Raw genomic sequence first — 21,318 nt, forward strand, 5'->3', positions numbered from 1 at the left:
TGTACCTAGAAGGTAGGGTGAAAGGGTATAGGGATTGACTTGAGATTGAGAGTAACTCTTTTTAGTGAATTCTCCCTTTCCCATGCTTATCCAGCGACAGTATGTGGGTCAAAGCTTTACATAGTCACCAACCAAGCCAATTGATATTGAGTTCTCTGTGTTTGATCCAACACTAAGCCTGGAAAGGTCAGTGAGAGTACACACTATTGATCATGTCATAATGGGTACAATTAGATCCCCCCCTAATCGCAAAATGTGCTTTGGCATTCAGATAATGATGATTCAGCAAGCTTCCATCATGGCTATACACTCCATTACGTCTAGTAATTTGAGTGTCATATGTGTGTTGTGTTGATGAATCCTGATGCCTGTTACCTTGTGTGTTCATTTATGGTTCATTGCTTTTCAGAGGTAAATAAAATGAAGTCGAGCATGTGATCTGGACAAAATTGACATACAGTATTTAGCATAAAGAAAAAGAGGCAAGGCCATATATTATGGTATAATTGATTCAGCCTGTTTTAAATACACATCAACTTTACAAATGTTTACATTTTAGTCATTTAGCAGACACTCTTATCCAGAGTGACTTACAGGAGCAACTTGGGTTAAGTGCCTTGCTCAATGACAGTAGATGAAACATGGAATGAAACATATCAGTAGATGAAACATGGACGGTATTTCAAAGAAACCAAGAAAAAACCAAATTCTGTGAAGCGGTGCGGATAATGTCATAATACATTGATAGTGAGTTTGCTACAGAATGTGGTTCATTAACAAGGACACAATGCCCTTGGTAAGCTTATAATGTAGGTGTCAGAAAACACAAACCTCTGTGCATTCTACCCTATTTACAAAATGATCCAGGAGAAAAGCTTCCATTTAATCTTATGTATAGTGAAAAAATATATAAACCCGACATGTTGGTCCCATGTTTCATGAGCTGAAATAAAAGATCCCAGAAATGTTCCATATGTACAAAAAGCTTATTTCTCTAAAATGTTGTGTGCAAATGTTTACATCCCTGTTAGTAAGCATTTCTACTTTACCAAAATAATATTTCTACAGGTGTGGCATATCAAGAAGCTGATTAAATGCCATGATCATTACACAGGTGCACCTTGTGCTGGGGGAAATAAAAGCCCATTCTAAAATGTGTAGTTTTGTCACACAACACAATGCCACAAATGTCTATAGTTGAGGGAGCGTGCAATTGGCATGTTGACTGGAGGAATGTCCACCAGAGCTGTTGCCAGAGAATGTAATGTTAACTTCTCTACCATAAGCCGCCTCAAACATCATCACTTTACCTCTACCTACATGTACATATTACCTCAATTACCTCGACCAACATGTGCCCCCTCACATTGTGCCGGTACCCCTTGTATATAGCCATGCTACTGTTATTTTATTGCTGCTCCTTCATTTTGTTATTTTTCAATTTTTTACTTCAGTTTGAGTAAATACTTTAACACTTATTTTTCTTAAAACTGCATTGTTGGTTAAGGGCTTGTAAGTAAGCATTTCACTATAAGGTACCTGTTGTATTCAGCACATGTGACATCATTTGATTTGATCAACACATTGCCTGCAGTACTCGTGCCCAACAACCACTTAGTTAAATTAGGAAGTTTTCCATCTTTATAACTGTCATGAACGTGAGGAGAGACGGACTAAGGCGCAGCGTGCTCTGAGTTCCACATATTTCATTTTGTGAAACTTGGAACAAAACAAATAAAGACATAACGAAACGTAACATAGGTGGTGCAACTAGCACACACACAAACAATATCCCACAAAACACAGATGAGGAAAAAGGCTACCTAAATATGATCCCCAAATAGAGGCAACGATTACCAGCTGCCTCTAATTGGGAACCATACCAAGCACACCAACATAGAAATATGAAAACTAGAACACCCCTCTAGTCACGCTCTGACCTCAACACCATAGAGAACCAAGGGCTCAGTAAAAGTAACTTAAGAACATAAGTATTTTTCTTAATTTTGGGGGGGTAATGTAACTGAAAATAAAAAAATACAGCCCTAGCAGAGCCCAGAGTCCCATGGGGACGTCCTCTAGGGTGTGGATGTTCTTCCCATAAAAGGCCAGCGTGATTTCACTCTCATGGTGAAATGGATTTCCGCCGATGTGCAGTAAAGGAGTGGGGAGCGATGAAATCTGTGTTAACAAAAGTAAGAGAAGATTAATACACATACAGTTAACAAAGAACATAACAAATGTTCAGCTGTAGTTTTATTTAAGCATGCACACTAATGTTTATGAAAAAACGGATTATTTGTGCATAGGCATACCTTGTCATGGACATAAAGGCCACTCGGGTCCTCATTGAAGAGGTAGGGCAAGAGCAGGATTGCTGCTGTGGTCTTGAGTCCTAGTAAAGTAAAGCAATGATCTTACTACAATTGCTAATTTTATTACAAAATACATGTTTTATGTACTATGTATTGGCTACATTAGAGGAAGGGAAGGAAAAAGAGCAAATACCCATGTGTGTCTCTTCTGTATTGTCCTTCAGGGATTGCCAAAATAGCTGAATGATGTCCTCATCCCTGCCTCGCCTCTCTACCTCTGCTACCTCCGACTAGCCTTGCGGAGTCCTTGAATGGTCTTTTCGTCTATGTCCATTCCATGGCCTTGATTCATTTCAGAGAAGATCATTTGCACACATTTGTATGTTAATAGATTTCAGTTTGTATTGCCTGCTGTGTAGGTTAAATGTACACTTCAAATGCAGCTGTCCTACAACATATCCTTACCTTCTTCTTGATCCCAATTGCATTGTGTCCATGTTCTGTCCTATAAGAATTTCAAAGGAAGAGAAAATGTGTCAAAAAAGTCTTACAAGCATTTCATTTTTTATTTTATTTAATAGTGAAAGATAAAGGGCATCGACATACAATTGAATGCAAAATAGACAAACATATTGGAGAAAGCGCTAGCCAATACAGTAATGCCATACAGGCCTAATATCAAATTTCAAGCTATCTTTGTACACAAATTGTTCAATATTTTATCAGGTTGATTTGAAAGATTATACGCAACATTTTGCTGCGTGGCAATACTGTGTTTGGATTCTGAAGGGCATGCATTTATACAAAAGAGGTAGTCTAGTCACTGTATTAATATCATTATGCATTTGAATCCCATGTATTGTACATGTAATGTTATGCCCCCTTGTGAGTTCCTAATAGTATTACATGCTATATAAAGGCGAAACCCTCCATTCACCGATTCAGTTCATTGTAACATCTCGAGTCACCGTTGTTAGTATGTTGGCTGTTTTGTTGGTTAGTTAGCTAACGTCAACGAAGCTAACGTTAGCTAGTTCATTCTCACAAATGTGAGAAATGCTTTAGATTGGAAACTTATGTTAATGAGTGTAAAGCCATGTTGGGACATAACGTTAGCTATTTACGTTAATTATTCTGAACTATAGCTAACTAACGCGACAGCTAACGTTATGGAAGCTATTCACAAAATACCATAATTGTGTTCGTTATTCATTAGTATTGTATATTATTAGATCAATTATTTCGATACATATTCAGAGCCAAACATCAACCCAACTGACCTTTTTAACTGTTGTCGCATTCAAACTTGGCAAGAGCGTTTTCAGTTGCAATTGCAAATTCCCCGGAAATTCATAGGTGGGTGGGCCTGCATATATTTGGGTTGGCCCCCCCAGAAAATATAATAATAATAATGTTTTTTTGTTTTTGGGAAAGCAGCTAACTTCCTGCAATTTTACACATTTTGCTATGAGGCAAAGAGAAAATGTGCAGTTTTATTGCTCATCTCATGCTATTCTACACATTTTGCTATGAGGCTCAGACAAAATGTAGCATAAAAATGATGCATTAAAGCTAAAAATCTAGGTGTTTTGACTGTGATAAAGGCACTGGATTAGCTGTCTTGTTTGCTAAATGAACAAATAAAATAGACAGTGGAATGTTGTATATAGCCATAGAAGCACAGTAAAATATGCCTCAATGCAGTCATATTCGTGGCTTATTGGGGATTTAGCTTTAAGTTAGTTATTTTTGGCAACCCATCTCATGAGAGTGAATGTCATTCCAGTTCATCAGTTCTGTTATATTTAATCAAATCTGACTAACTCAGTTCACTGATCTATGGAGTGATTTCTGATAACAGTGAACATTCCCTCTTAATGGCGAAGGTGCATATAGATGGAGGAATTAAAATATAACGTCTTCATTTGAGCACTATCCACACCATTTAAAGTATGGTGCGCAATGTGGTTCAATGTGCCTATAAGTAACAGAGAGCACTCTACAATACGGCAAAATAAGCAAATAATGTGTTTGTGGTAAGTACATGGGGGCCACCATCTTTGCATCTTCACCATTTTGGGGCTGCATGTTTTCAACTTCAGGGTAATTGAAACAGGCTGAGCAGCAAGCTTTTTATGTCAGTAAAGATAGAGCTAGTAAGCTAGCTACAGTATAAGCTAAGCAGCTGATACCAGCAACTTGTTAGCAACACTAAAATAGTACTTCCGGATCACAGAATTTCAGAAATGTTCTAAAAAATAACAAAAAGTCCCCCTCGTAACAGTAGAAAATGTACCTGTATTTATTCATTATTAGGGCTGTTATCGCCACACCAGCGGTCACGAGTCATGACAGCAGTCAAATTATGTCATGGTTATTAGGCTGCTGATGGTCATTACTAGCCTACCACACTTCCTGCCAGGTACTCTGCATTCTATTTTCCCTCTAATCACTCTGACATCAATGCAAATCTAATCAAATACTTAATGAGAGCTCATGAGCTCGTGTTGTGCAACATTTCTATAGGCTTTGCAATTGTGTGAGAGAACAAAGTTTTGATGGCCTCTATTAAAAAGAGGAGGATCCCATCAGCTTTCTATAGGCTAGGCCTACTATATTTATTTATAAACATTCCTAATATTAAGCACATATGTGTTAATATTGCTTCAGTCCCTCATGAAATAATCCCCTATATAGATTCTACACACCCTACTGAGTATTCCCAACCCCACTTTTACATTGGCACATAGAATAGTTCTCTCTTTAAGCCAATATGTAATTTATGCACGTAGAATAGTATTCTCAATAAGACAATGTCATTTATAGGCCTACAGTGTATTTCATTGGGACCAATGGAATGGGTGGAGTAGCAAGTGGCCCTCGCTTCATACTCGTCGCCAAACTCACTGGCTCCAGTTCATCTACAAGTCTCTGCTAGGTAAAGCTCTGCCTTATCTCAGCTCACTGGTCACCATAGCAGCACCCACCCATAGCACGCACTCCAGCAGGTATATCTCACTGATCACCCCCAAAGTCAATTCTTCCTTTGGCCACCTCTCCTTCCAGTTCTCTGCTGCCAATGACTGGAACAAACTGCAAAAATCACTAAAGCTGGAGAATCTTCTCTCCCTCACTAGCTATAAGCACCAGCTGCCAGAGCAGCTCACAGATCTCTGCACCTGTACATAGCTCATCTGTAAATTAGCCCATGCAATCTACTTCATCCCCATACTGTATTTATTTATTTATCTTGCTCCTTTGCACCCCAGTATCTGTACTTGCACATACATCTTCTGCACATTCTACCATTCCAGTGTTTAATTGCTATATTGTAATTACTTCGCCACCATGGCCTACTTATTGCCATTTGCACATGCTGTATATATATTTTTCTACTGTATTATTGATTGTATGATTGTTTATTCCATATGTAACTCTGTGTTGTTGTATGTGTCGAACTGCTTTGCTTTATCTTGGCCAGGTCGCAGTTGCAAATGAGAACTTGTTCTCAACTAGCCTACCTGGTTAAATAAAGGTGAAAAAAATAAAGTGCAGCTGGAAATTTAGACCACAGTCACAAAATAAACAACACCATATAGAGACTCTAGTGCTAATTCAGTAGGGTCTGTAGAATATTATGTTGTTTACATGTATTTACTTAAGCTCCAAACATTTCTCAGTGTCTGTAGAATTTAATGTTCTTTACATTTATTTACTTAAGCTCTAACCCATTCTCAATGTGCTCCACCTTCTAATTGTATTTGATATAAAGTACTAATTCTCTTTAGTTTAGATTTTTCCCGATGTAGTTTTAATTTTGTAAAATAATTGTAAGATTATGCACTATGCAAAACTGCAAAATGATTGATTTCGTATCATTCACATAGCATTTTACTGTAAACTTTAATTTTGAAGTCAAAATCGGAAAACCGGAAGTCTTAATTTTGACGCTAATACAGTTGATCAAGTCACTACCACCGGCACTGGCGACCGACGTCTTTGCACATAACTTTTGCAGGAGGAAGCCATTTTGCTTTGTTTGTATTTTCTCACAATTGCAAATTTTTAAATCACTGCCACAACGTTTGTAACAGTTTAGCTAGTTATTCTGCCTATTTCATGGAAAGTAATGCAAGAGTGCAGTGATATCATAAATTAAGAAATATATTTTCATTTTTGAATGATCGGATGCTCGGGGATATATATATTTTTATATGAGTCCCACATCCTACAGATGGCCCATGCTATCTGGAATCCTTGGGACATCCCCACCCCCCAAGACAGAATCGGTCAGTGCTATTTTACAACTTGACGTTAGATTGTTCCTCACCCTGAAAGTGGTCCATGGGCCAAGAGAATATGTAATCCAGGTTTCAGTTTTCAACGGGGTACCTTTATTTTGAAGGTGAAACGCAAATTCCACTATTGTGGCTAATCGTTTTAAACAGTCATTACAAATTTAAACTAACTTTAGGCACCACTAGTTAACAATTAATGGAAATGATGGGGGCATGTGAGTATGTTTTTTTTTAAAATGCTCAAATCACCTGAAATCAATTAAAATCAACACAATATTTGGTTTCATGTTATTTAAAGGTGATTTTAGTTTTGTTTTTTGCTCACATGCCCCAATCACTCCCATTGAACGTTAGCTTGTGGTGGCTAAAGTTAGCTGACGTTTGTAGTGGCTGTTAAAGAGAACTGAATCATGGATTGCAGTTTTTTAATTTTTTTATTTTACCTTTATTTAACCAGGTAGGCAAGTTGAGAACAAGTTCTCATTTACAATTGCGACCTGGATTGTCAGTTTCTCGTGGCCCCTAGACTACTTTTAGGGTGGGGAACTATCTAACATCAAATTGTAAAATATTGAATTAGTCCTTTAACCATTTTAAATTAAAACTTAAATGGGGTAGGACCATCCCAAAGAACCTGGATAGCACGAACCAAGATGGTTTGGTAGAGGGAGGTGCGTCACATATGAGTAATGTAATTTGAAGTAAAACAATGGTCCAAATATGGCATTATTCCCATTATAATTCGGAATTAGTCATTTATTAGGATCTGTATGATTATTCCGTTAGTTGTATCTGTTTGCATTATAGTTTCAATGGGGTACTTTTATTTTGAAGGCGAACCGCAAATTCCACTTTGTGGCTAATCGTTATTGTGGCTAGATTCACATAGCTACGAAAATAAGCGGATATCACAGTGACTTCACTTCCGATGCAAATTTTACGACTGTAAAATATTTTTTGTGCTGATACGAATTACATTAAACTCACAATTTTACACTCAAGATCGTGTTTGGTGCTATAAAAAGAACGAAGGACGAGTTCACGTAGGGCCCTGGTAAGCTTTTGTTGGAAATTGTAGCCTATGATTAGATTTGCCGAACAGAAAAGTGGTGTTATTGTATCGAGGCCGACAGATTCAATTTCAGAAGCGTGGAAACAGTGTTGCAGCCACTGTTACGTTGTAGTTTCTGTAAACAGCAACGCAGGTAACAGTAATGCGCGTATTACAATATGGCCTTCAATGATTTGAAAAATATATTGAGCATTGCAGAGCAGACTTATTTTTGTTTACATACATTTCGTGTTCTTGCACACAGGGACCTGAAAGTAGGCTACTATGTCCGCGGAACTGGACCTTTCGCCCCCAGAGGTACCTGAACCCACTTTGCTTGAGAGTCTCCTGCGCTATGGACTCTTTCTGGGAGCTATTTTCCAACTCATCTGCATCCTGGCTGTCATAATACCGACCTCAAAGGGGCATGAACAGGTATGGTAAACAGTCCTGCTGGCAGTTGAAAGAATGCGGTATGATATTGTAATAATATTGTCATTATTTACCATAGGTTTACTTATAGCATTATGTGTTACATCCGTATAAGCCTGATACTTTGTATCTTTTCCCTTCTGTCCTATTGTAGTCTTCTTTTGAACTTGGCTTGAGCAAGCAAACTGTCCATTACTATTCAGCAACCTACTGTTACTGTTCCATATGTGTCGAGTGTCACTGGGACTCACATTCTGTTTTATCTTTAGGAGGAGACGGAGCCAAGTGACATGAAGGCTGGTGACCAGAATAAGAAGTCAAAAGGACCTGCGCCTCAGATTCGCCAGAAACTAAAGAAAGAGAGCAAGAAGAAGCGATAGGTGTGTCGGATTTTGTGCTGTCCATGCAGTGCACCCAAAATTATTGTTACATTTCAAATTATGTAAACTGAATCATTTTTGTTCTATCAAATTCAACAATGTCTCTACCATGATTTATGAAAGAACAGAAGTGCATTTGAATAACTGTTTTATTCAACTAGTCTGCTATCAAATGTCATTTGTCAATCTAAAACTTGTAAAGGCCTAAACACACCCAAAAACTTTGGGGACATACTGTGCATTCAGAAAGTATTCACATCCCTTGACTTTTCTCAAAACATTGTGTTACAAAGTGTAATTTCTTGTCAATGATCTACACTCATACTCTGTAATGTCAAACTCGATGTATGATTTGTTTAATTAATAAAAAATAAATGCTAGTATATCTTGATTATTTATGTATTGACTCAGGGGTTGAATAATTGTTAGTCACCTTTGGCAGCTATTACAGCTGTGAGTCTTTCTGGGTATGTCTCAAAGCTTTGCACACCTGGATTGTACAATATTCGAACATTATTCTTTTAAAAATTCTTCAAGCTCTGTCAAGTTGGTTGTTTGATCATTGCTAAATGGCAATTTTCAAGTTTTGACATAAATTGGCTTGAAAATCTAAGTCAAAACTGTAACTAGGCCATTCAGGAACATTCAATGTCATCTTGGTAAGCAACTCCAGTGTATATTTGGCCTGTTGAAAGGTGAATTTGTCTTACAATTTATGTTGGAAAGCCGACTGAACCAGGTTTTCCTCTAGGAATTTGCCTGTGCTTAGCTCTTCAGTTTATGTGTATCCCTAGACAAGCATACCCATAATATGATGCAGTCAACACCATGCTTGAAAAGCAGCTGAGTTAGGAAGGATTCCTGTATCTTTGTAGTGACTGGTTGGGTTGATACACCATCCAAAGCATAATTGCTAACTTCAGTATGCTTTTCTATGTCCCGATAGGTGCCTTTATTTCTGAGGCATTAAAAAAACGTCCCTGGTCTTTCTTGTTGAATCAGGCCTTGACAGAGGGACCTTACAGATAATTATATGTGTGGGGTACAGAAATTGGGTGTAGTCATTCAAAAATCATGTTGGCCACTATTATTGTGCACAGAGTGAGTCCATGCAACTTATTATGTAACTTTTACTCCTGAACTTATTTAGGTTTGTCTTAACAAAAAGGTTGAATACTTAATGACATTTCAGCTTTTAATTTGTAAAAAAAAATGTCTGACATTATGGGGTATTTTGTGTGATCAGTGACACAATCTCAATTTAATAAATGTTTAAGGCTGGAAAAATATGAAGGGTGTGAATACTTTTAGAAAGTACTACTTCTACATATTACTAACATTTCTGTGAAAACCCAGAATAAGCACCCTCTTTCTCTGTTATATCAATAAGAGGTTGAATTTTTTTTCTACAACTACCCTTTTCATCTTAAGTCTCATTCAGCCTTATAACCCTCACACTGTGCATATATTCTCAATGTTGTAACAACACATTTTATGGGAAATACATTATTTGAAATATTTCTCAGATAAGATTAAAAACACTTTTTTACGAAATTGACCTTGCTAATAAGGATGAATAGCATTTTCTGAGAATAAAAACGTAAGGACTTCCGTGAATCCGGATGGTAGCCTGCCTGGATCGTAACCCGCAACCTTGTGTCAGTCCAACACCTTCGCTTTTACAACAAGAAGAGGTCCATTGATGAGAGAGTTGGTGTTGTACTAAGGACTTACCTCCTGTGCACCAGCCCATTCCTTCCCTCTGCACCTCAAGTCCCTCATGCTCTGGCACATCTCATGGTAGCGCTATCCCACTTTTTCCACCATTGTAGCAAAATTTGTGGGTAGCCCAACTAGGACTTGAACGTGTGATCCCAGGTCTGTCAGTACCACTCCTCACCAACAGATTGCTGGTGTTGTGCTTGTGCAAAGTATGTACTGGTAAACTATGCAGATTCCTGTTCAAATGACTGACTCACTTTTCACGATATAGGTTATGCAATCTCTGTTCTCTGTTAGTTACTAAATTCAATTTCACAGATACAGTACAGTTATAGCAGATGCATGATGGAAAGTAGGATGCATTGTGTTCCAAGGCCCTTGTTTTTCACAGTCCTAAAGTAATATCTATTCCGAAGTGTAATAATTAATTTGTAATAACTAATTAATTTGCTAGCTATCATACAGTAGGCGTATATTAATAATTATACTTTTAATATGAGTATATATGCACTCATAATTGACTGTAGCGCATATAAAGCACCCACAACCTACCTGTAGCTGAAAACACAATCATCGCGGGATGAACGAGTGACGAATTTCCGTCCAAAGGTGGTCCATTTAAAAATAATTCCTTCCTTTTGGCTTATATCCAAATGTATTGATAGTGAGTGTGTTACTACAAATGTGTGTACTCCTTCCCTCACAGACCATAGGGCCATTTACATTGATATCAAAATATTTACCCCTGATACTAACCTTGGTAGAGTATGCGGGCGGCAGTGTAGCCTAGTGGTTAGAGCGTTGGACTAGTAACCAAAAGGTTGCAAGATCGAATCCCTGAGCTGACAAGGTTCTGCCCCTGAACAAGGCAGTTAAGCCTCTGTTCCTAGGCCATCATTGAAAATAATAATTTGTTCTTAACTGACTTGCCTAGTTAAATAAATATAAAATTAAAAATCCTACTGGAAGTGATGAAATAATGATATAGTTAAGTTTGAGTTTCAAGATTGGCTTTCACACTTTTGGGAAAGGACTTGTGAAGAAAAATCTTATTATTGCAAGAACTCTAAATTTGAGGTGTCCAAATACCTTAGGAAATGTGGTAGTAATCCTGCTAAGACCAGAAGAGCTGAGGAGGAAACGGTGATCATTAAGATAACTTCCCTTTCTCAGAGATCCCCAGCCAGCCTCTCGGGGGAGGAGAAGATGGAACTGATTGTGTTATAAAATAAACTGGATAATATATATAGATTAAAAGCAGAAGGAGCCTTTATTAGATCTAGGAAAAATGGATTGAGGAGGCAGAACAGAATTCATCCTATTTCTTTAGACATAAGAAATTTCACTCAACAAATAACACTATCCATAAGTTAAACATTGATGGTGTTATTACAGATGACAAAAAATGTATCGCTAAATACTGTAGCAATTTTTACCAAAAATTGTATAACTCTACGTATTGTCAGGAATCCACAGATATGTTTTTTTGACTCACTGAAAAATGTTCACTCTATTAGTGATATAGAATCTAAACAGTGTGATGAACCCATCAAAGTTGAAGAGATTATAGTCTATCAAACATCTAAAGAACAATAAATCACCAGGTGTTGATGGAATTACATCAGAATTTTACAAATTATTTTCTGAACAAGTAGCTCCCTTCCTATTTGAAGTCTTTTTAGAGAGTATTAAAAACAATATTCTCCCTCCTACAATGAGTCAGGGGTTAATATCACTGATACCTAAGCCTAAAAAATAAGTGCTGCTCATCGATAACTGGCGTCCAATTTCTCTTTTTAATAATGACTATAAGATAGTAGCCTTACTACTTGCAAAAATAATTACAGATGTCCTGGATGTAATCATTGATGAAACACAGTCTGGCTTTATGAGGAACAGACATATTTCTAACAATACCAGACTAGTATTAGACATACTTGATTACTCAGACCTAATAACCGAGGATATAAAGCATTTGACACAGTAGAGCATCAGTTCCTCTTCCACTCCCTTGAGAGACTTGGCTTTGGGGATTTTTTCTGTAAGGCTATTAAGACTTTATAAAAATGGTAACAGCTCTATCAAATTGAAATATGGCACCTCACCTAGATTTGAGTTAAAGAGAGGAATTATGCAAGGTTGTCCTATCTCTCCGTACCTGTTTTTATTCATCACCCAACTTCTTACCAATTATTTTAAATAATAGTCCTGTACAAGGTATTTCCATAGCTGGTAAAGAAATTATTATAAGCCAGCTGGCTGACAATACTACACTTTCTGAAAGAAGCTAACCAAATTCCCATATCGATCAATGTGATACAATCCTTTTCCAAAGCGTCTGGTGTATATCTTAACATGAATAAATGTGAACTCATGGCTGTCAAAGATTGTGTGACACCCTCATATTATGGTATTCCAGTGAAAGAAGAACTTACATATTTAGGTATAACCATTACAAAGGATCAGATGTCTAGAGGCTTGCTAAATTTGAACCCTCTTATTAAAACCCCCCAGAAGAAGCTACATCAATGGCTACAGAGGGACTTATCTTTAAAAGGAAGAGTCCTATAACCAAGGCTGAAGGTATCTCTAGACTAACATATGGCGCTCTATCTTTATATATTGATGGTAAAATAAGCAAGGACATAGACCAGATGCTTTTCAACTTTGTATGGCGAAACCATACCCATTACATTAGGACAACTGTTGTAATGAACACTTATGAGAATGGTGGGCTTATTTTTCTGGACTTTACTACCTTAAATAATACTTTTAAGATCAATTGGATAAAACAATTCCTTAGAAGACCCACTTCTATCTGGAATTGTATTACTCATCATGTCTTCTCTACTTTTGGTGGCCTTAACTTCATATTGGTTTGCAATTATAATATTGACAAAGTTCCAGTGAAACTTTCTGCTTTTCATCGGCATGTTTTCTTGTCATGGTCCTTAATTTATAAGCATAATTTTTCTCCACACAGATATTATATAGGGAATAATTGGGATATATTGTATAAAAATACTTCTTTGTTTTTAGAATATTGGTTCCAAAATAATATCTTATTGGTGAGCCAACTAGTAAATGCAGAGGGTCTTTTACTTAGTTATAAGGAATTCTTATCACTTTACAAGGTCCCTGTAACACTTAAAAAATGTTCAATTGTTTTAGATGCCATTCCCTAAGGTGTTGCTTTATTATTTAAGGAACATGTCAAGACCTGACCCTCAGAGCCTACCTTCTGTTGACTCATCAGTAGGACAGATTTGTTTCTCTTTTGGTCCATTCAACAACGGAGCGATGATGAACCTTGTTTCAGCAGGATTATGTCATGCCTTATTGGAATGGATTTATTGATAATATCTGTTGGAAAAAAAGTTTGGATGTTCCCACACACATACCTACTTGTTAACAAAATTAAGGAAGTTTTCTTTAAAATTCTTCAGAAATATTATCCTGCCAACCACTATATGAAGAAGTTTAAGGAAAATATCAACTCAAATTGTTCCTTTTGTAATGACCACCCAGAAACAGTGTCGCATCTTATTTTGGCATTGTATTCATGTAAGAAAACTGTGGCAAGACATCAGTAGATTTATAATTGAACACATTTATGAAGATCTTACACTATTGTGGAGAGATGTACTGCTTGGATTCTTTACCTATGATAGAAATAAGCTAAAACATTTTTATGTAATTCATTTCATTATTCTTTTGGACAAAGTTCATATTCACAAATGTAAATTTACAAACAAAACACCACATTTTCTTACCTTACAAAAATACATTTAACTGTATTTTAAGACAATTAAATACTCTACTAACAAAAAAGCTATTAATAATTATAGTATGTATGAGTTTGTAAGAGTATGTATGTCCCTTAATGTGTAATGTGATATTGTACCCTTAGCCCAATTGTCCTTTGTATATTATTTATATATATAATTGTGTTCTCACATGTACTTCATGCATTGATTTGTTGTTAATAAAAAAAGATATATATATAAAAATGTTTTTTAAATCCTTCCTCCCTCGCCCTGCAAGTGTATACTCGTCAGACGTCATGATACGTCATCAGAAGTGTCCACTTAATTTGAAGGGATAGGGTGTGTCTTTTAAGTGTTTGGACCGTAAATGTGTTATTCCTGACTCCATCTAGTTGCGTAAAAAACGTAATACGCTCCATTCTCCCCTATCATATTTGTGCTGTCTTGTTTCGTCACTGATGCACATGATCTTGCCTTTTTTCAATACAAGGAATGTTTTCACCATATCCCTCGTATATGGCACAAGGATTAATTTCATAGCCCTAATTTATCACTGCGCCTTTCACTAAGCCTACTTAATTTTACTCATATTAATTTCCATAGCCTACTTGCGTTTATTTTAGCGAAATGGATCGCTACCGCAATCTAAATTGTGCCCTCTGCTCTTCATGACCTCGCAACACTTAAACACCTACATTCTCTAAATGGGATTTTCTTTTACTACTAGTTTCATCAAATAAATTCGATATCTTTCGTTTTCGAATCCTTTTCATGAAATGAAGACGACTGTGAAGATTTGATTTGGTTCTTTACTCACTCTTCTTCTGTGCCTTGCGTGAACCTCAATACGCTTGCTTCAAAGGTGAGTGTTGACTAGCCTACAATACTATTTTATCTGAGGCCAAGTGAAGGAATGTCAAGACATTTTAGTATAATACATTTGCTTGACATTACACAAAGGATTCGTAATCGACAGCTTTTCTCTTGTTGGTTCACATTGCTCGCATCCCCACCACCCCACAGTGTTCTGAATTGACAGTATAATTTTGGGGCAATTTCACCCTAGGATTTATATCCTACGTCATTCATTGAGTATGTTGTTGACAGATTTCACCCCCATCGCATAGCCAACATAGGCTACTATACAATAATGCATGCTCGACCCCTCCTCGATTGAAATGAAGGTATACAAATAATCAATACACACACACTGACCATTGTAATTCAACATGGAGTTGTAACAGCACCTGCTCTGATTCATACAGCCCAATTATAACCTACCAATTAAAGCGGGCTAAGATCAGTATGTATGTGCATGATCTGCACTTAAATATACCCTAGCTAATACCCTTTATAATAACACATCGTTCACCAATGGGGTTACAATACGTTAACTTGCGTAAATAGTGACCGTCTGGTGCGCAACATTTTTTCCGGCATTTTGGTTATACAAATATTATGATTTGGACAGGGGCACAGTTGTGTACATCATTTACAGTTTATGCTTGACCCCAATCGCTTGATATATATATTTTTGCTACAGCCCACATTTACTGGTTTGAATGAAACAGGTGTGCATCCCTGGGAATTTTGGCATGGGATGTTGCCAAGTGTCAGCATAGCTAAATGGAGGCTATTGTTCAAGTGTGGCTTAAATACACCATTGCATTATAATAGAATAACACAGCCTCAAATGCTCCCATACACCGGTTCATAACACCCATACCAATATAAGGATAGCTTTAGTCAATCAGATATTTTTTATATCAGATGTACTGTATGTGCTGTATGTGCTGTTTAGTCTTTCTATGTCGATAGGATCTTGTTGATGTGCTTCCCCTAAGGATTTCTCCAAGGACTGATATGGGTTCAAAAGAGCCTATATAATGTGCCTCATTAAAGGGAACAGAAGCCCAGTTCCTATTTAAGTCTGTTTACATGGCTCATTGTCTGCCAATGGTTGATACTGTGTATCTACTTCCCCTTCTTACAGTGTGGAACATGGCTTAACGATGCCTCGTTTCGTTGCTTCAGGGAGAGTACCGCATTAAGTGACGGACAGAGGAAGTGGATCCAGCGTCGAGTTTATCTGCTGGGTTCTCCCCTGGCTGCACTCCTCTGCTCCGCTCCCCCTCATCCCCCTCTCCATTCATTCTCTGTGCACTGCCATGGAGGAGAGAAGATTATATGGGACAGGCCGATAAAACCTGGTGTTCTGGAGAGTTGGGGTGAGACAAGGACTCCAGGACTGCGGAGACACTGCCGTCTCCTGTGAAGTTCTTTTATCAAAGCTTTTGACGTCCTTTTACAGGGACCACGAGACAACATCAAGGTGATTCTTGGTCCAATCTTGGGCTACGTCTCTCATGGCACCCTATTCCCAATATATAGTGCACTACTTTGGACCAGAGACCTATAACCTCATTCTCAAAAGTAGTGCACTATATAGGGAATAGGGTGCCATTTGACACCTATATGGCAAGTCCAAGAATTGTTGAAAATGTATATCACTGCCATTTTGTATGTTCTTCTGTGAACCAAGCCTCAATTCAGTGGCCAGGCTATATTTAGCAGAATTGTGGATTGTTCTGAGGATTATGGATATTTTCTAAGTCGAAAATATCTGAATTATTTTCCTATTTAACCATGTTTGTATTTGCTCCGTGGAACAGGGTAGACCTAAGCCAGAATGAGGAGCACACACTCCTTTTTTTGTTCACTTTTGATCTTGATAAACATGCTTGTTTCCCCCTCCAGGGAAAAAACAAGATGAGTCTTTCGATTGTCCCATCAGCCTCAAGCAAAGTCCCAACTAATTTCATCAATGGAGCAGTAGCACATGTAGGAACTATAACCATAATCCGTTGAATGTGGGGATTACAATTCTTTTATTTGCCTTGCTTGGTATGTGGAACATGCCATCAAACTGTGTTTTCCCTCATGTTGTACGCACACACATACATACAGTGCATTCGGAAAGTATTCAGACCCCTTGACTTTTTCCTAATTTTGTTACATTACAGCATTATTCTAAAATTGCTTAAATTGTTTTTTTCCCCCTCAATCTACACACAATACCACATAATGACAAAGCAAAAACAGTTTAGACAATTTAGCTAATTTATCAAAAATAAACTGAAATATCACATTTACATAAGTATTGACCTTTTACTCAGTACTTTGTAGAAGCACCTTTGGCAGCGGTTACAGCCGCTCTTCTTTGGTATGTTTGGCACATCTGTATTTGGGAAGTTTCTCCGATTCTTGTCTGGAGATCCTCTCAAGCTGTCCGATTGGATGGGAGGCGTTGCTGCACAGCTATTTTCAGGTCTCTCCAGAGATGTTCGATTAGGGTCCAGGTTCTGGCTGGGCCACTCAAGGACATTCAGAGACTTGTCCCGAAGCCACTCCTGCGTTGTCTTGGCTGTGTGCTTAGGGTCGTTGTCCTGTTGGAAGGTGAACCTTCGCCCCAGTTGGTGGTCCTGAGCTCTCTATATTTGCTCACTATCACTGAGCTCACTATCAGTAGATCTCTCTGTACTTTGCTCCGTTCATCTTTCCCTCGATCCAGTCTCTGCCACTGAAAAACATCCCCAAAGCATGATGCTGCCACCCATGCTTCACTATAGGGATGGTGCAAGGTTTCCTCCAGACGTGACACTTTGGATTCAGTTCAAAGGGTTCAATCTTGGTTTCATTAGACCAGAGAATCTTGCTCTCATGGTCTGAGAGTCTTTAGGTGTCTTTTGGCAAACTCCCAAGCAGACTGTCATGTGACTTTTATTGAGGAGTGGCTTCCGTCTGGCCACTACCATAAAGGCCTGATTTGATGAAGTGCTTCAGAGATGGTTGTCCTTCTGGAAGGTTCTCCCATCTCCACAGAGGGACTCTGGAGCTCTGTCAGAGTGACCATCGGGTTCTTGGTCACCTCCCTGATCAAGGCCCTTCTCCCCCTATTGCTTAGTTTGGCCAGGCGGCCAGCTTTAGGAAGCCCTGGTGGTTCCATCCGCTTCCATTTAAGAATGATGGAACCTACTGTGTTCTTGGAGACCTTCAATACTGGAGAAATGTTTTGGTATCCCTTCCCCAGACCTGTGCCTCGACACAATCTTGTCTCGGAGCTCTACGGACAATTCCTTCGACCTCATGACTTGCTTTATGCTCTGCCATCCACTGTCAACTGTGGGACCTTAAATTGAAAGGTGTGTGTGCCTTTCCAAATCATGTCAAATCAATTTAATAACCACAGGTGGACTCCAATCAAGTTGTAGAAACATCTCAAGGATGATCAATGGAAACAGGATGAACATGAGCAAAATTTTCAAGTCTCATAGGAAAGGGTCTGAATACTTATAAAAAAATACTTATAAAATCCTGTTGTCACTTTGTTATTATGAGGTATTGTGTGTAGATTGCAGAGGAAAAATGTTTTATTTAGAATAAGGCTGTAACGTAACAAAATGTTGAAAAGGTCAAGGGGTCTGAATATTTTCCGAAGGCACTGTACATGCATGCACACAGTACATTCACATACTCTACAGTACACATGGCTATGGATGCCTAGCTAGGGCTTTTCTCACACTGCATATGCGCATACCCATTGTCATTTTTGTGTTTTAGGACTTTGAACTCGAATGAGTTTGGTTTCCCCTGTATGGAACTCAAAGGAACTGCCCCTAAACCTATATTTTGATTCCTAATACAAAACTTACAATTCCCCTCACTAGCACCACATATTTAAACACCCCCATTCATTCAAACATTTTGTATTTCTTCCATTGATTGCTACCAGCAACATGAATTGGAACTACATGCTAGACTTCCTATGTAATGGAGAACCTGCATTTTTTTTTTATGGAACGAAAAAAGGTGTTGATCTGTCTTCATCCTCAGGTGCCTGTTCACATCGGTTGGCAGTGAGAGGAGTTGTTGGTTGGTTGATTCTGGTTTTCAACCAACCACCCAATCAATCCCTCTCCCCTTCCTCAGTCCACATTTCCATCATTCTTTCGCTTGCTCTCTTCCTATCAATCTCTCTCTCGCTCGCTGTCTTCCTATCTCTGAGTATTGTAACTGGGAACAAATCACATCATCACAGATCCTGTTGTTCAAGCTTTCTTGCTCCATATTAGGGGATGTGCTACTAGTTGTGCAGCTGCAGCATTAGTTCTGTTGTTTACACACTAACTTTGAGGCTACTATGGGTGTGCTGGTCACATTGTCCTCCTGTCAAAGAGCAGTCACAGTCCCCTGAGAGGTTTCGAAACTCCTAAATTGCTTCCTTCCCTCTTCTTCTGAAAAGCCTCATTGATACTGATTGGTGACAGTAGGGCACAATATTGTGGAACGTTCAAATAGAAATGCAGTATGTAGAACAAACATGTACATGTAGATTATGGACTCAAGTCAGCTCTGTTCCTGACATTTCTATGGGCAAGTTGTGTACTAAAAAGTTGTGTACTAAAGGTGGCCCATGTGATATCACTGAACAGGAGCATGGTTGCATTTCGATTCTCTACCCTTCTGCTTAATGCACAATCCTCCCTCATTGATGTGTAGGAACAATGGTGGGAAATAGCCAGCCAATGCTTGCACCAACCCAAAGCTTTTAAATCGATGTCAAGGAGTGTGGAAGTGCACACCTCGGGGGGAAGATCATGAATCGAGAGACAACCTCTGTGTGGTCGTGGAGGAAAGACGTCTGTGATGGCTGTTTTGAAGTTATTTAGTGCATCCTGTACAGCAGACCGCTCTAGCGATTAAGCTTTACCTCCAGTTGAAGGCAAAAGGGTTTGGGATGTATCTCAACCTTGTTCCGTCACTATGGTCTCTCTTCCTATAGTTTTTCAATTGATTTGTATGGCACTCTGCTTATCTTTTATCACAGTTCACTGAGCAATACACTGAACCCATTTTCAAATGCAAGCTTAGGGGCAAGAAAAATGGCCATGTGTTGTTCATAGAGAGAAACCTTGTGATGAACCAAACCCGTAACCCTGGAAACCCATCTTTCTATGACCAGTAGCCTGGGTCACAGGTTCATTGGGATGTTCTTTAAATCAGGTAATGAAAAATTAATTAGGGATGTAGGGTTTTCTACAATAAGTTGCATGCTGTTCTAATGTAGCATGTGCTAGTTTAGCAACCACACTGTCACGCCTTGGTCATAGTATTTAGTGTTTTCGTTATATATTTGGTCAGGCCAGGGTGTGACATGGGTTTATTTTGTTGTGTTTCGTATTGGGGTTTTGTAGGCATTGGGATTGTGGTTGATTAGGGGTGTGTCTAGTGTAGGCTTGGCTGCCTGAGGCGGTTCTCGATCAGAGTCAGGTGATTCTCGTTGTCTCGGATTGGGAACCGTATTTAGGTAGCCTGAGTTTCACTTTGTATTTCGTGGGTGATTGTTCCTGTCTCTGTGTAGTTTCACCAGATAGGCTGTAATAGGTTTTCGCGTTCCGTTTGTTGTTTTTTGTATTTATCAGTTATTTCATGTATCGTTCCGTTTTTCTTCATTAAAGATCATGATTAACCACCACGCTGCATTTCGGTCCGACTCTCCTTCAACAAACGAAGAACGCCGTTACAGAATCACCCACCACACACGGACCGAGCGGCGTGGTAACAGGCAGCATCAGCAGGAGCGAAAGGAGGCACTTACGAGACGCTGTTATGAGGACGTTAGGGACAGCAGAGGCATGGAGTATACGACGTGGGATGAAATAGACAGGTGGGCGGCCGACCCAGAGAGAGTGCCTGAGCCCGCCTGGGATTCGCTAGAGCAGTGCGAAGAGGGCTATAGGCGAATGGAGTTGGAGAAACAGACACGGCGGCGGAGAGCGAAACCCGAAAGTCACCCCAAAAAATGTATTGGGGGGGGGCTCAGAGGGAGAGTGGCTGAGTCAGGAGATAGACCTGAGCCAACTCTCCTTGTTTATCGTGAGGAGCCAAGGAGGAGACCAGAACCAGAGCCGGTGTTAGAGGTGAGCGAAGCAGAGACTGTGAAGGAGTTAATGGGGAAAGTGGAGTGGAGAGTAATGAGGGAGTTGCTAGCTTAGTGCTATAGATACCATATTCGTCCGACGGATCGTGTCGGGGATTTGATGGCACCTGAGTTAGCGCTCCATACTCATCCTGAGGTGCGTGTTAGTCGGCTGGTGAAGTTGGTGCCAGCCTCACGCACCAGGCCTCCTGTGCACATCCCTAGCCTTGCACGTCCTGTGCCAACACTACTCTCAAGATCTCCAGTACGCCTTCACGGTCTAGCCCATCCTGTGCCACCTCCACACTCCAGTCCTCCGGTGGCAGCTCCCCGCACCAGGCTTCCTGTGCGTGTCCTCGCTCCAGTATCACCAG

General features: G+C 39.1%; 2 protein-coding genes and 1 long non-coding RNA gene across 6 annotated transcripts in view; 2 read left to right on the forward strand and 1 right to left on the reverse strand.

The window, feature by feature from the left end:
* Positions 1 to 3,698, reverse strand: LOC116374447 (uncharacterized). Its single transcript, XR_004210373.1, has 5 exons — positions 3,596 to 3,698; positions 2,781 to 2,820; positions 2,509 to 2,657; positions 2,316 to 2,395; positions 1 to 2,181 (listed from the first exon to the last, which is right to left on the reverse strand). It is a non-coding gene; the product is annotated as an uncharacterized LOC116374447 (long non-coding RNA).
* A 3,251-nt stretch (positions 3,699 to 6,949) lies between these two features.
* manbal (mannosidase beta like) lies at positions 6,950 to 8,636 on the forward strand. Of its 3 annotated transcripts, none has more exons than XM_020483703.2 (3): positions 6,950 to 7,070; positions 7,930 to 8,099; positions 8,366 to 8,636. In XM_020483703.2, exons 2-3 carry the CDS (start codon positions 7,950 to 7,952, stop codon positions 8,474 to 8,476), a joined length of 261 nt encoding a protein of 86 aa, XP_020339292.1. In that variant the 5' UTR covers positions 6,950 to 7,070; positions 7,930 to 7,949; the 3' UTR covers positions 8,477 to 8,636. The 3 variants fall into 3 exon arrangements, with proteins under 3 accessions (XP_020339292.1, XP_020339276.1, XP_020339284.1); XM_020483687.2 differs by lacking the exon at positions 6,950 to 7,070 and adding an exon at positions 7,518 to 7,667; XM_020483695.2 differs by lacking the exon at positions 6,950 to 7,070 and adding an exon at positions 7,690 to 7,818.
* A 5,773-nt stretch (positions 8,637 to 14,409) lies between these two features.
* Positions 14,410 to 21,318, forward strand: part of LOC109891185 (proto-oncogene tyrosine-protein kinase Src) — a 48,118-nt gene continuing 41,209 nt past the window's right edge. Inside the window, exons 1-2 of one of the 2 annotated variants that reach the window (XM_020483544.2) lie at positions 14,410 to 14,827; positions 15,959 to 16,297. The gene's annotated coding sequence lies outside the window, so the exon portion shown is untranslated. The remainder of the gene's footprint in view (positions 14,828 to 15,958; positions 16,298 to 21,318) is intronic. The other variant, XM_031827189.1, reaches the window with a different exon arrangement.

Source organism: Oncorhynchus kisutch, linkage group LG1 (assembly GCF_002021735.2).
Source record: "Oncorhynchus kisutch isolate 150728-3 linkage group LG1, Okis_V2, whole genome shotgun sequence".
Classification (NCBI taxonomy): Eukaryota; Metazoa; Chordata; class Actinopteri; order Salmoniformes; family Salmonidae; genus Oncorhynchus; species Oncorhynchus kisutch.